This window comes from Triturus cristatus, chromosome 4_1 (assembly GCF_964204655.1).
Source record: "Triturus cristatus chromosome 4_1, aTriCri1.1, whole genome shotgun sequence".
Lineage (NCBI taxonomy): Eukaryota > Metazoa > Chordata > Amphibia > Caudata > Salamandridae > Triturus > Triturus cristatus.
The window spans coordinates 1102760547-1102773004 of NC_140585.1; the positions used below are offsets into that span (position 1 = coordinate 1102760547).

The 12458-nt window shown below is 44.1% G+C and overlaps 1 protein-coding gene across 1 annotated transcript in view; it reads right to left on the reverse strand.

Annotated features, from left to right (window-relative positions):
• Positions 1 to 12458, reverse strand: part of SLC2A13 (solute carrier family 2 member 13) — a 1405836-nt gene that overhangs the window by 305511 nt on the left and 1087867 nt on the right. Inside the window, exon 7 of the mRNA XM_085654105.1 lies at positions 1581 to 1706. Coding sequence (XP_085510231.1) covers positions 1581 to 1706 — 126 coding nt within the window. The remainder of the gene's footprint in view (positions 1 to 1580; positions 1707 to 12458) is intronic.

The following is a 12458-nucleotide window of genomic DNA, read 5'->3' on the forward strand; positions in this document are numbered from 1 at the left end:
GCCGGTCTTGGATGTGCCCCCGGGGTGGGTCAGGTCCCGGGGGCTGCCCCCAGAAGGAGGAGATACTGGGGAGCGCTGCTGCGCCCCTGGAAAGGTGCCTACGGGGCCAAGGCTCTCTATCCTGGGCCCCGAGAAGTATAGTCGGGGAGCGCAGTTGCGCTCCCCGTGAAATTGCACTCAAGGGCTGCCAGGAGCCTACCCTGGCTCCTGACAAAAACAGAAGGCCCGAGGCTCCCAACTCCGGACCCCGCAGAAGTCAGGGAGCGCCCTCGCGCCCCCAAGAAGAAGGAAGTCGGGAAGTGCCATTGCGCTCCCTGTGAAGAAACTCCTGGGGCCCAGGGCCCCCAACTCTGGGGCCCGGTGTGAGTAGAGAGGAGGGGGAGTGCTGCCACACTCCCTCGTGGCAAGAGGAAGGCCCAGCCCGACTGGCAGCATTATTTGTGTCTGCCCACAGGAGCGGGCAGACCAGAATGAAGAGCCGGCTCCCACGTGCGTGCATACATTCGAAAATATGGATGTACAATGAGCAGCAGCAATGTAACCGTCAACCTTCAGTTAAGTTTGCACTCTTTGAAAAAGAAAATGAAGTTTTAAAGCCACTTGAGTGCTGGCTATTGGTTCACACTCAGTGAGATTAGAGAAATAATGGTCAATATTAATTAAATTGTATGGATCCAAAATAATGAAATGAAGATTTTTCTGATGAAAATGTACAATGACAGAATTAGTTTTTGTCAGTCTAACAGAAAGAACGAGCCACTTATGGTGTTCTCAGCTGATTTGACTCCTGAAGTTCTTGCTGCCAAAATAAGATCCCAGGATGCAGTAAAATCAAAAGGAACCATTTTAAGAAACATCCTGAACGATTGAGTCTTCCCCACAGGCAGTATTGGTCTGTTTGTTAACTTATCATATATTCCAAAAGCCCTTTGTTTCACTCAGTAAACATAACAACCAGATATGTGATTCCCCGAGGTTCACAGGATAGGAAACATCACAACTACAAACATCTCAAGTATTTATAGACACCTTCTCATACACATTTCTACTGTTCCCTTATGTGTTGACTTCCATTTGGTACCTACTAAATATTTTGAAAAGTTCAATAAAGTACTTTGTCTCATCCTGGAGACCACACTAACACTACATATGCTTTCTGGCAATAAATTGCCCTAATTATGTCCATGTACCAAAATTGAGCAGTGACCTCTTTTGTCATCTTCTATTGCAATCAACCTTAGATCTTCTCATGCAACCAACCTTGGCCTTAGACCAGATGAAGACAAGAATTACAACACCCTCTCACATTGTTATCTCTATGGGAGCAACAGGTATTTCTAGCTGTAGACAGTTACATACTTGGAAAGCATTTCTGCAACAGTTATGGGCAACTCAGATACTTCTAGCGAGATGCAAGGTATTTCAGTACAAATGCCCATTCACCAATATAATCACAATTTTGACTTTGTCCAGTACATGAGTATAATAGCCTTAGGAGATGGAGCCAGAGCTGATATGTTTGACAGGTGTCACAAGAATCCATCAATTTATAAAAACTGATAAATAAGTAGTTTAGTTACCTGCCCCGTGCAGCGATAGCAGTCGATTCAGCGTTCGCAGGAGCACACGATGAGTCTACAATGTTTGAGCCATTCATTGTGTAGCAGAAACCGCAGTTTGGATCCAACATGCATCCATTACAGTAACTGAAATTTAAAAAAGGTCATATAAGGTCAAATATTGCAATAAGAAAGTCGAACATTTGCTCAGTGTAGTTAATTAGAAAAAGCATTGTCCATTGCTTAATTTGTGTTTGCCAGGGCTCTGCACCACAATATTTTTATGACATTCCTCCACATGGTGGCAGTGTCTATCTAATTCTAAACAAAGCACATAACTGTCTTTAACAATTCAATACACATTTAAACAACATATATACAACATAATACCGGTGCAAATACTAGAGTTGTCATTATCCAAGGGTCTGATCCAAACTCCTAATAGTGCAGTTTTCAGCATTTGTTTTTATGTACAGTGTTCACATTTATTTACCGCTATTTCAAATCACTGAACTGTCTAGGGCAAGGGGAGTTGTACTCCAAAGAGCAGCAAGAAGACAGATCATTATTTTAAAAACGTCCGGCTGTGGGACCAAATGCTTTCAGGTAAACGTTGATTTTTAGTCTTTTTCGGAATTTTAGGAAATCTCTTGAAGTTTAATGTAGAAGGATTTGCAAAAAAACCAGCAAACAGTTGCTGGGAAACCATCCTTAGTTTTTGGCCATCAGGTCCACCTTGACGATGTGGTCCTCGCATGCACTGCGATGTGGACTGTGCACATGGTTTGGAATTGTATTCACTGTTTTGTCGACAGGCAGTGTAGGGGTGATGTTGTGCGATCAGAGATGGGAGTGATGAGGCAGGATGCATGTTTACAACCACATTGCCCAAATGGTTTTGGCTGGTGGCTTTGTGTAGGTGGCATTGAAGCAGTCCTGTCTTCTGACAGCCAAAGGTCATGCAACATGCGGTGGGATTGTCAACAGGAATGATATAAGCCTAAAGAGGATTAGTAAATGGAAAATACTTTGTTACCCTTTATCAGCTTGGCAGACAAATGGCAGGTCAAAATCCAATATGACCTTGAGATTTGGCAAGCTGTTGGCCAGATCCTATGTTTGCAAAGAAGAGTTGCGCCCATAAGCAGAATCTCAACTTTACGACGCAGTGAGGCAGGGCGTGTTTGGATGCATCCAGTGTTGCATCTTCATCAGGCAGATCCAATCCATTGTAAGTCACCACAGCTCTCCTGGAGCATCAGGTGAAGCTGCCCATCATCAGTATACATCCAAGATCCAATGATTCAGTGACAGAGTCAACACTGTCTAGGATAAGAACAGTATGTCATTAGTTCATTCCTAGGTAAGCAGCAATCCGTCTTGCTGAGTCCAACTGATGTTGGAGAGGATATTGTGGGGATCGAAGGGCCCCACCCGCTGCTGATCAGAAGCCAAGTGGAGATGGCAGACTAGTTGTCATCTGAGAGGAAAAGCCTGGGTGGATGGTAAAGCTGATTCATTGTCTGATTACTTCTGTAATCCCTCTTCAACAGGCAGAGAATGACCTATTGCCTGCGTTAGAAGATATTATACCGCATGTATTGCCCGCCTTTGCATACAAGATTTAACGTTGTATTTATGGCCTGACTTAGAAATAGTTAGTGTTCAATATAACATGCTAATGAAAAACAACTACTGGGCAAAAATGTAAGTTTTAAGATTCAAACCCAAAGAGGGTGCTTAAGGGTACAATACGTTCACTGAATATTAAGTGAAGATATCAAGCATAGATCAACTTTGCCAGCATCTGAAATACAGTTGACACAGCATACTATAGCTGGGGTGCAGTCTGTATGACGTTTGGTTTTGACGTGATCCTACTGCTCTGCATAGGTGTATCTTGTGTGCATATGTCGCACTTTCTCAAAGACAGACATGCCTGGTTCCTTGATCCATAGGGATGAACGTTTTGAGGGCAAGCCAGCCAACAAATTAAAGATCCTATTAAAATCTCAGCCAAACCCTTCTAGCAAATGTGAAATGTTTTGTTAAATAATGAGTAAACACAAATCACATTGAGTCACATGTTTTGCATTCTTAGGTGAAACTTACAAATGCAAATAAATCCTGAAATTGCAATCAGTCACAGGTTCAAGATTTTCGGATTTCCCCCATTCTACTTACTTGTGTGGAACATATATGAGCATTACAGATTCTCTGCTGTGGTAGGCTCAGGGTTAGGGGCAGGAGCATGAGTGCTCCCAAAGAAGTGGCAGGGGTGACCAGTAGGAATGCAGAGAGCATCCAGAGAGGTGTATGTATGTGCTCATTCAAAGCAGTCTTGAACTCCGCACTCACCTCTAGGGTTAGAAATGCTTTTGTCTCTGGGCAAAGTGGGTGTCCCAAACATCCTCAAATGTTAAGAGTTTTAGTGGAAGCATATCGCCAAATTGCAAAACATGCAAAAGTAATTTATTCAGACTCAGCACCATGTACATACTACGGCAAATGCGTTTTAATGGTGAGGCTGCTCAAAAGAAAACCCGCCCTGAGAAGAAAGCATTGAAGCAAGACTTAACTGAGGCAGTGTGCCTTAGAGATTCAATATTAATGCACAGACTGATCTTCAAAATGCTAGGTAATAAAGTTTAAAGGCAAGAAAACTTCAAGAAAAATAACACCGGTATAATCGTATGGAGCAAGCTTGCTGGAAAATCCTTTTCCAAGAGGATGCACATTTTAAAGAAGGAAAACAAAATTCATTTAAATTGTTGTCAATACCATAAATGCCTAAAGTTGGATTATAAGCACCCCCACTGTTTTGGTGTGATAATGCGGATATAATACAGTGTGCTATTTCCCCCAGATTGGTACTGCCATTAGACTCTGAGCTGCTGCTATCAGAATACGACATAACATGCAATAATGGAACTTGCACAAACGATTTAGTGCATGTTTTGCATATTCCTGATCTCATCAGCAAGTTGTCTCATTTCCGGTGCCAGAAGTTGGAATCTGAGGTATTTACCACACCCCAGAGTATTGGTATGGTCCGATCTCCTTGTTGGATGGCTGAGAATTGCTTGCAGCACAAACTGAACTGGCCAATGAAACCCTTCCTCCTCAATGACGTGACTTTCGTATTATTGCGAGCTTGGGCTCTTCTCGGTATCATATCCACAGCCCCCTACGGAAATTCGAGAAATCCTTTTGTTTTCATTGGACAAATTCTCGGTTACAGAGTGGCCCACAAGTTCACAATGTTGTGGTTTTGGTTGTTTGCTTCCTATTGTTTAAATTGTCTAGTTGGAGCCAGGATGCAACATTACAGAGCAGCTAAGAGGGATGGGATGCCCATTGCTACCTTTTCCATTACTAATGGCTCCCAAGTCTCGTCCCAATACCTACATCATCATCATGCAGAACATCAGCAGCATGACTATTCCGACCAAAGGGTACAGAATCCATACTCTTTTGGAGTGCCCTAAAGTCCAACTACCGTTCTTGCAAAAGTCCCATACTACATAGGAAGAAGGTAGCAGACTCCAGAAGAGCGGACATGGGCAGGTGTTCGGTATTAATCATTCCACATTTGCTAGAGGAGTTTTCATCTGGATCTAGACAGGAGTTCCCTTTAGTGTCAACAGATCAACTGTGGCTACAGAGAGCCACTGATAGATCTCATTCACCCTTCCCAAAGATGCAAACTGTATCAAATTGAGAATTATTGGCACAACGGTTATGTCATTAGATCCCATCAACTGTTTGGAGAGTTTATAACCTGACCCAGCATTTCTATTCTCCGATCCATGACCTATACGTAAAGTGAATAGGGTGGTCTGTGTGACTGTTCTTTGTCTTTGACCTCGGATCACACATCTGGACTATCTAGGGCAAGATAGCTCAGATAATAGCTCATTGATCATGGACATTGGTTGGGGTAGTCCTCATTCGCCCATTACAACATGGCATCTCCTGGCACTGATGCAAGTGGACAGAGCCATCAGGGAAACTCTAACTTCCTGACTGACAGAATTCTTTGATCAGAATGCAGATCCCGCATCTATCTACTAGAGCCCTGGAATGGGAGGTGAAGAAGGCGGTGGCCAGGGAGCATTGTATTCATGCATTGGTGGATGGTCGTACATTACTGGAAAGAGAATTGCTCCAAGTGGAGTGTTCTTATTTAGAAACTGAACTCCGAGGTGTGACTGACCCTACTGCCAGAGTAGACTTGAGCAAGCTTCACAAAGAGGAAGCAACTTTGAGTGAGAATTTGCATTGCCTTGGTTGGGCACCATATACCACCATGACACATTCTGCGGCAGACAAGTTAGGCATATTTCTGGCCTGGATCTTCTCAAGGGGTACATAATGTCACTCCATTACTGCCTTTTCAATGAGATGGGAGATCCTGTCCATTCTTGAAAGATCTGTCAAGTGTTGTTTTACTTTTATAGTCATCTATACAGAGCTGTTTCTGATACACAACCAGTCAAATCCCAAACTTTTCTTGATCGAAACTTCCCAAGATCATAGCTGACCTCCAAGAAGGGTTGAAATGCCCCATTAACCCCCAGGAAGTAAAAGCAACCATTAAAAAGTAATTGGTAAGAAACTGGGCTTTGACGGCCTGTCCGGCAAATTTTATGTCTTACCCTGCATGTCTGGCCCCTAAATTATCCTAGCCGTACAAGAGTCCTTGGAAACCAGGACACTGCCACCTTCGCTGAGGGAAGCTACATTAGTGTGAATTTTGAAGAGCAATAAAGATCCAATAAATCTGGCATCATATAGGCCAATAACATTATTATATACCAAAGAGAAAATATTTAGCAAGGTCTTCTCAGAGCTATCCCCCAACTGGTCCACTCAAACCAAAATTGTTTTGTGACAGGAAGAACTATTTCTCATAACATCAGGAGACTATATTGCATAATGGATGTAGCCCCAGGGCGTTGGCCATATTCTGCAGCCCTAGTTCAGGAAAAAGGGTTTGATACGCTCAATTGGAATGACCTCTTTGAAGTACTTGGTAAGTTCGGGTTTGGTATAGTGCATCTGTTATATACTGACCCAGTGGCCAGGGTCAGACTTGAAGCATACATAGCTGACTCAATTACGATTGGCAGGGAGTCCCCGGGCAGGACTGCCTGCTCCACCCCTTCTTGATTCTCTAGCCATGGAGTCATTTGTAACCTGAATGAAACCAGAGGGCTGCGACTGAGGCATTGCCCTCCTTGATGGCACTCAGGTGATCTCCATATATGGGGACTATGTCCTCATTTATTTGAAAGACACTTGCAAAGGGTTTGGAACTACAGCACTAGTTTTGGAGGAATTTAGAGAAGCCTTTGGCCCATCGGTTAATAAGAGCAAATCGTATCTTTTCCCTCTATGCTGAGACCCCTCCCCCCCACTAATCACCACATTGAGTAGTGACCAAATAAAGTGCGAAGGAACCACAATCAGATGCCTGGGTATTAATATTTTTCATGCCAATAAAGATTTACATGACAGCAATCTGACAAACTGTGAACTCCCTGAAGAATCAGGTTACCGTCAGGAGGTCACTCCCACTTTTGACCAGGGGATGCATTGCTATTTCAATAAAGGTAATGCTGTTGAGGCCCATGTACTATTTCTACCAATCTCCCTCTATTTCTCACATGAGGGCCTTATTACAATACAAGTCCATCTGACACCGTATCAGTATGGGATCCGCCCGATCATTGTTTGGCGGTTCCACATCCCTAATTACAATGCGACCGCAAATGGGGCGGTCGCAAACTCCCTTTTCCCTACGGGAGCTTGTGTTGCAGCCATAAACAGGGTGCAGCACAAGCTCCCATGGAGAAATGGGAGTTTGTGTGATCCCCTGCACCATGTGAGGTGCCTGCCACACGGTGCAGGGATTCACAGGGGGGCACCTTGGCCCCCAAACTGGAAGCTGCAGGGTGAAGGAGGTCCTGCTAGTGGCCCCAAAGTCACTTTCCGACAGGCTTTCCGTGTCAGAAAGCCCGGCATGGAAAGCCTGTCGGAAACCGACATCGTAATCCCTACAGTGGAAACGCCGTCAATAGGGATTACGTTGTGGTCTCAGACTGGCCGGTGGGCTCCTTGAGCTCATCGGAATCCAACCGGAATGACCGGCCGGTTTCAGTTTCGACTGCCTGCATCGTAATGCGGTCGGAGGCTTTCCGAGTCTCATAGTAATCGGGTCCTTAGTGTTTTTCATGATTTAGATGACTTAGTGGAGATTTGGTGTGGTTAAATCGATGTTGCAGAGTGGCACTGTCCATACTGAGACTCTTGGTAGATCATGGGGCCTTAGGACGTCCTCACTTGAAGGCCTATTACTTGGCAGCCCAACTTAGGGCTATTCAGGTGTTGGGTTGGAGCAGCGCTGTTGGAAACTGGGGTGACTACTACGCATCTGAGCCTAACTAATATATACATGTATAATCTGGTACTCTCTATTTTTCGGCTGATCCGAGGACTGCCCCGAATGGTTGAAGTAGCAATAAGTTGCCTTGCCAGACTTCGGTTACTCACAAAATGTAAAACCCCTTTTGCCCTAAATATTCCGCTGCTGGGTCTCTTGGACCATACTTCTTTCCTTGACAACCAAAAGCTCACACACTGCATGATAGCCAGTCTAGAAATGGTAGGGTATTTATTAATAGATGAGTGATTGCAATCCTTCCAGGCGTTACGAGATTGTTATTCACTTCATGAGGAGCAATTCCTACTATATGTCATAACTGCACACATACTGTGCACCAAATGGGCGACAGTAGAGAAAGAATCTGACATTTACCAGCTGTCGCATTCACTGTGTTTGTAACGCATCAGCAGATACTGTGTGGGCTCGCTATATAAACCACAATGCTCTAATCTTCAATCAACATTTCAGCAGCTGAGCGATACCTGGGAGACAGAATTTAGGAGAGTGATGCATGAGAAGGAGTGGGCGAGGGCACTTTCATGTCCACACATGGTATCACGTAATGCCCGGATTAAGCTGATCTGATTCTTTATATATCATAGAGCTTATCTCTCCCACGCCTGGATTAATAGACTTTTTCCAGGGACATCTGCCTCCTGCCCAAGCTGCAAGGTGACTTCGGCTGATATTTTCCCTATAATGTGGGATTGCCCATCTTTGCCGCTTTACTGCGACCACATCTTTCGAGCTTTTGTCAAGTGCATGGGCATACCCCTCTAGCCCTCATAGGAGACCTGTGCATTGGGGGTATTCAGACATCCTGAAAAAAGTAAGGGCGCTTCTCAGATACTTAACTTGGGGTTCCTCCTGTCCAAGAGAGCAGTCACAAGCAGATAGAAAGCATTGGAGCCTCCCTCAGTAGAATCATGGTGTGCTCTAGTCCTGCACTGGACCCAGGGTGAGATCAAGGCCCTACATAGGGAACATAGTGGATGGCTATGTAAACACCCAGTAGCAGAAGACTGGGATGAGCACTGGCGACCTGGGGCGCTGACCCCAGAGATGGTACATCACCCCTCAGAGGGGGTGAAGACACCCCCTTACTTCCAAGCTCCCTCATGTGACTGTGTGCTGTATGACGACATCCATTAAAAGTCAGTTGATAGGTGCATTTGACCAGCCGCGGCCCGTCCAGGTAATAGCAGTGGAGCCGTGTGGGGGGTATTTCTACAGACGATGACGCGGGAAAATTCAATAAATAATGTAATAGTCCCTCGTCATGGTCCATCGAAATACCCCCCACACGGCCCCACCGCTCTTACCTGGATGGCCGAGGCTGCCTTTGACCCCCTTTCCAGGATAACTGTTTGATATCGTTTTGCATGGCTATACACATCAGGGAACTTCCACCCCCCCGCCCGGTGGGGATCTCCCTCCCCCATACTGTTTGTGATGTCCCTGAGGGCTAACTCGCTTGCCCCTGCTGCTCCATTGAGATGCCTGCAACCTAACTGAGCAAATAACTACCCCCTTCGTCCCATCTCGGTAATCTTCGAACTCTGAACCCAGCTGAAGACAGCTAGGTTTTCTCTTCTTTTGTTGAACAGGACTTGCACACATCAACCTAGTTTCAAAATGTATTGGGGAGGAGCATTGATAGTGAAGAATGATGATGTTTTATGCCTGCTATACAATATATACAGAAAGTCATGGGGCTGGATTACAAAACATTTTTGACTGGCGCTATTTTATGTCCTTGGTGGTACATTAAAGCAATGATTTCTCCAAACACCTCTACTCCCGTATTATGCTAATAATATTCTGGAGGAGGTAATATGTGACAGGATCGTTTGTGCACATTTGCTGTGTGGAAATGTATTGAGGCGCTGAAGTATTCTGTGTTTTCTGCTGCAGTGGCTTGTGCTGCATTAGTGCAATTTTTTTTGCTGTATTGTACTATAGTTGATGTATGGCTATCTCTTCTGGCTATTTAATTTTGCTGTGCCCTGTTATTTTCAATAGTGTCGTTACATTGCTTTGTGTATGGTATTGTATTATGTTCTGTTGCTTACTTTAGATATGTCAACAAATGCTGCTACTTGTCCAGATAATGGAAGCACATGCTTTAAAAACTTCTGTGACAAGTGTCCTTTTACCTTTGCATAGGGTGGTAAAATAGCGCTGCTTAGGGAAGCAGGTGACTGCGGCAGAGCACATTTTGCACCCTTATGTGTGAGTCAAGCTTGTACACACACGAAGACACACAAGTAGGGCCAGATTGGGAAAGCAAACCGGCCCTGGCAATTGAGTTGGACTGGCCGGGGAAGGGGGCGAGGTGCGCGTTGATAACACTGCGGCTGCTTTTGTTACAGGGGGCCGATATTGCATCCATGCTGCAAAACCGTCCCCGGTAACAAAAACAGCACCCCAGGGGTCCAAAACAGGCCACCACCCTGGCGGCGCACCGGGGAAACGGCCTTCACAGTCAGATTGTCTATGAAGATGCATGACGTACTCTCCCATTCATGTTCAGTGACAATCTATTTATACAAAGCATTTAGAAGTTACCCAACCTAGGGAGCGAATCTGTTTCATGGTTGGCTTGCATTTAAAAAGACCAGATGTGAAAAGAGCAGGCGATGCCTCGGAAAAGGCAAACACTTGGTCGTAGGCTATTTAAGTAACACAACATATTATGCTTAATTATGAGAAAAGCAGATAAATATGCTTAGGCAACAGGAAATGTGAAAGAAAACATTATCCCGCACTAATGAATATTTCCTGCTGGCAGTAGAAGGATGCTTGGCAAAAACATGCCCTTGTAATTATCAACTATAAAGGAAAGGAAACTCAATTGTATTCAGTAAATTGAACTTCAGATTAGATCTTTGCTGCAGCTATTTATTCAAAGGAAAAGTTACATCTTGCTTGAAAGCATTATGTGCATTTCACTCCGACCTATAGAAGATTACACTTATTTGGAAGAGGAAACACAAAAACAAGATGAATTATATCTCCATTAGATGATGTTTTCCTAAAAAGTTGTGGAATCATTATATATAATCATTTCAAAAGTCTCAATCCCAGAGTTTATGCAATAACCATTTTTTTGTTGATGGCATAACTATAGGTCATAAAAACGATGGGCCCTGTTCACAAACTGCATTTTGTAGTACGTTTCGTAGTTCTACAAAAGTACTACCAAAGTGCCGCAAAGTACTATTCACAAAATTAGGAGTGTAATCTCCACCTCTCCTAACTTTTCTATGGAGACATCCTCTTGCATGTAAGTTTATCACTTAGGGCCAAATAACAACTATCACGGTGTCAGTCCGACAACTGCCGCACTGTGGACTGCCATGAGACCGCCGGCATGCCTGGATCAAGGATCCAACTTTGCCGGCGGTCTTCAACCAAGCAGAAATATGCTGGCTGTGCCGCAGCCGGCACCGCTGAGCATATTCTGACTTGCCAGTTCACTGCCCTCTTCATGGTGGTGAGCTTACCTTTTATTGTGTTAGTAAGTTCTTTTTTAAATCCCTGCCTCCATTACTTTCTATGGGAGGGTGTTGCAGTATTAGTGGTTGGCACTGTGTGGTGCTGGACTGTCTACTGCTCCTTTGTTTTGTGGTTGTAGTAATTTTACACCCATAAATTTGGCTGTACCCCGTTTCAGGGGGTGGAGAAACACATGGATACACTTTTGAGCAACCTTACACTTGTAAATGCGAATATCCATAAGTTGTAAATTTACTCAAAAGCTTAAGAGTAAACTTAAATTTGTAATTTACATTTGTGAATAGGCCCTTAAGATTTCTATGTGCCCTAGCCGGATAATGCTCACCAGAAAATCATCTATCTGAAAATGGGTGCTGTTTGGGTGCAGAGTCATCTGAGCTAACAAATATAGCCCTTATATTTTTTTTATGAATAGTTATTTTTTTCAGAACGATTATGGTTTAAGGCCAAACCCCAGTTTTGGAGAATGCCAGACTAGTCTGGTGCATGGAGAGGCTATATCCTTATGATATAATCGTTTCAGACTTTTTTCCCTAGTGAATTGAGTTGTTTATCATCGAAAATCTAGTCCTTTCTTATCCATGGACCAACGCCTTATATGGCTCAATGTGTCCTGCCAGAAAAGAGCGTTAATGGCGCCAGGCAGTGCTGACCCTGAAAGGCCATAAGCAATAATGACTACTACTGCCAACAGGAAACAAGAAGCATTAATATTGGCCACAGGTAGTAATACGCATCAATTGACCATCAGTACCAAACATAAGCGGCCACAGAAACCGTAATGAGCATTTGTGGCCCCAGTGAGTAACAACAATGGATTATAGACTAATGCTGTCAACAGCTTCAATAGTCTCAAACACTAGGTATCAATGCATCTCAGCCGGTTAGAAGTATCAATGGCCCCATGCATTAAAAACACATCAATTTAATTG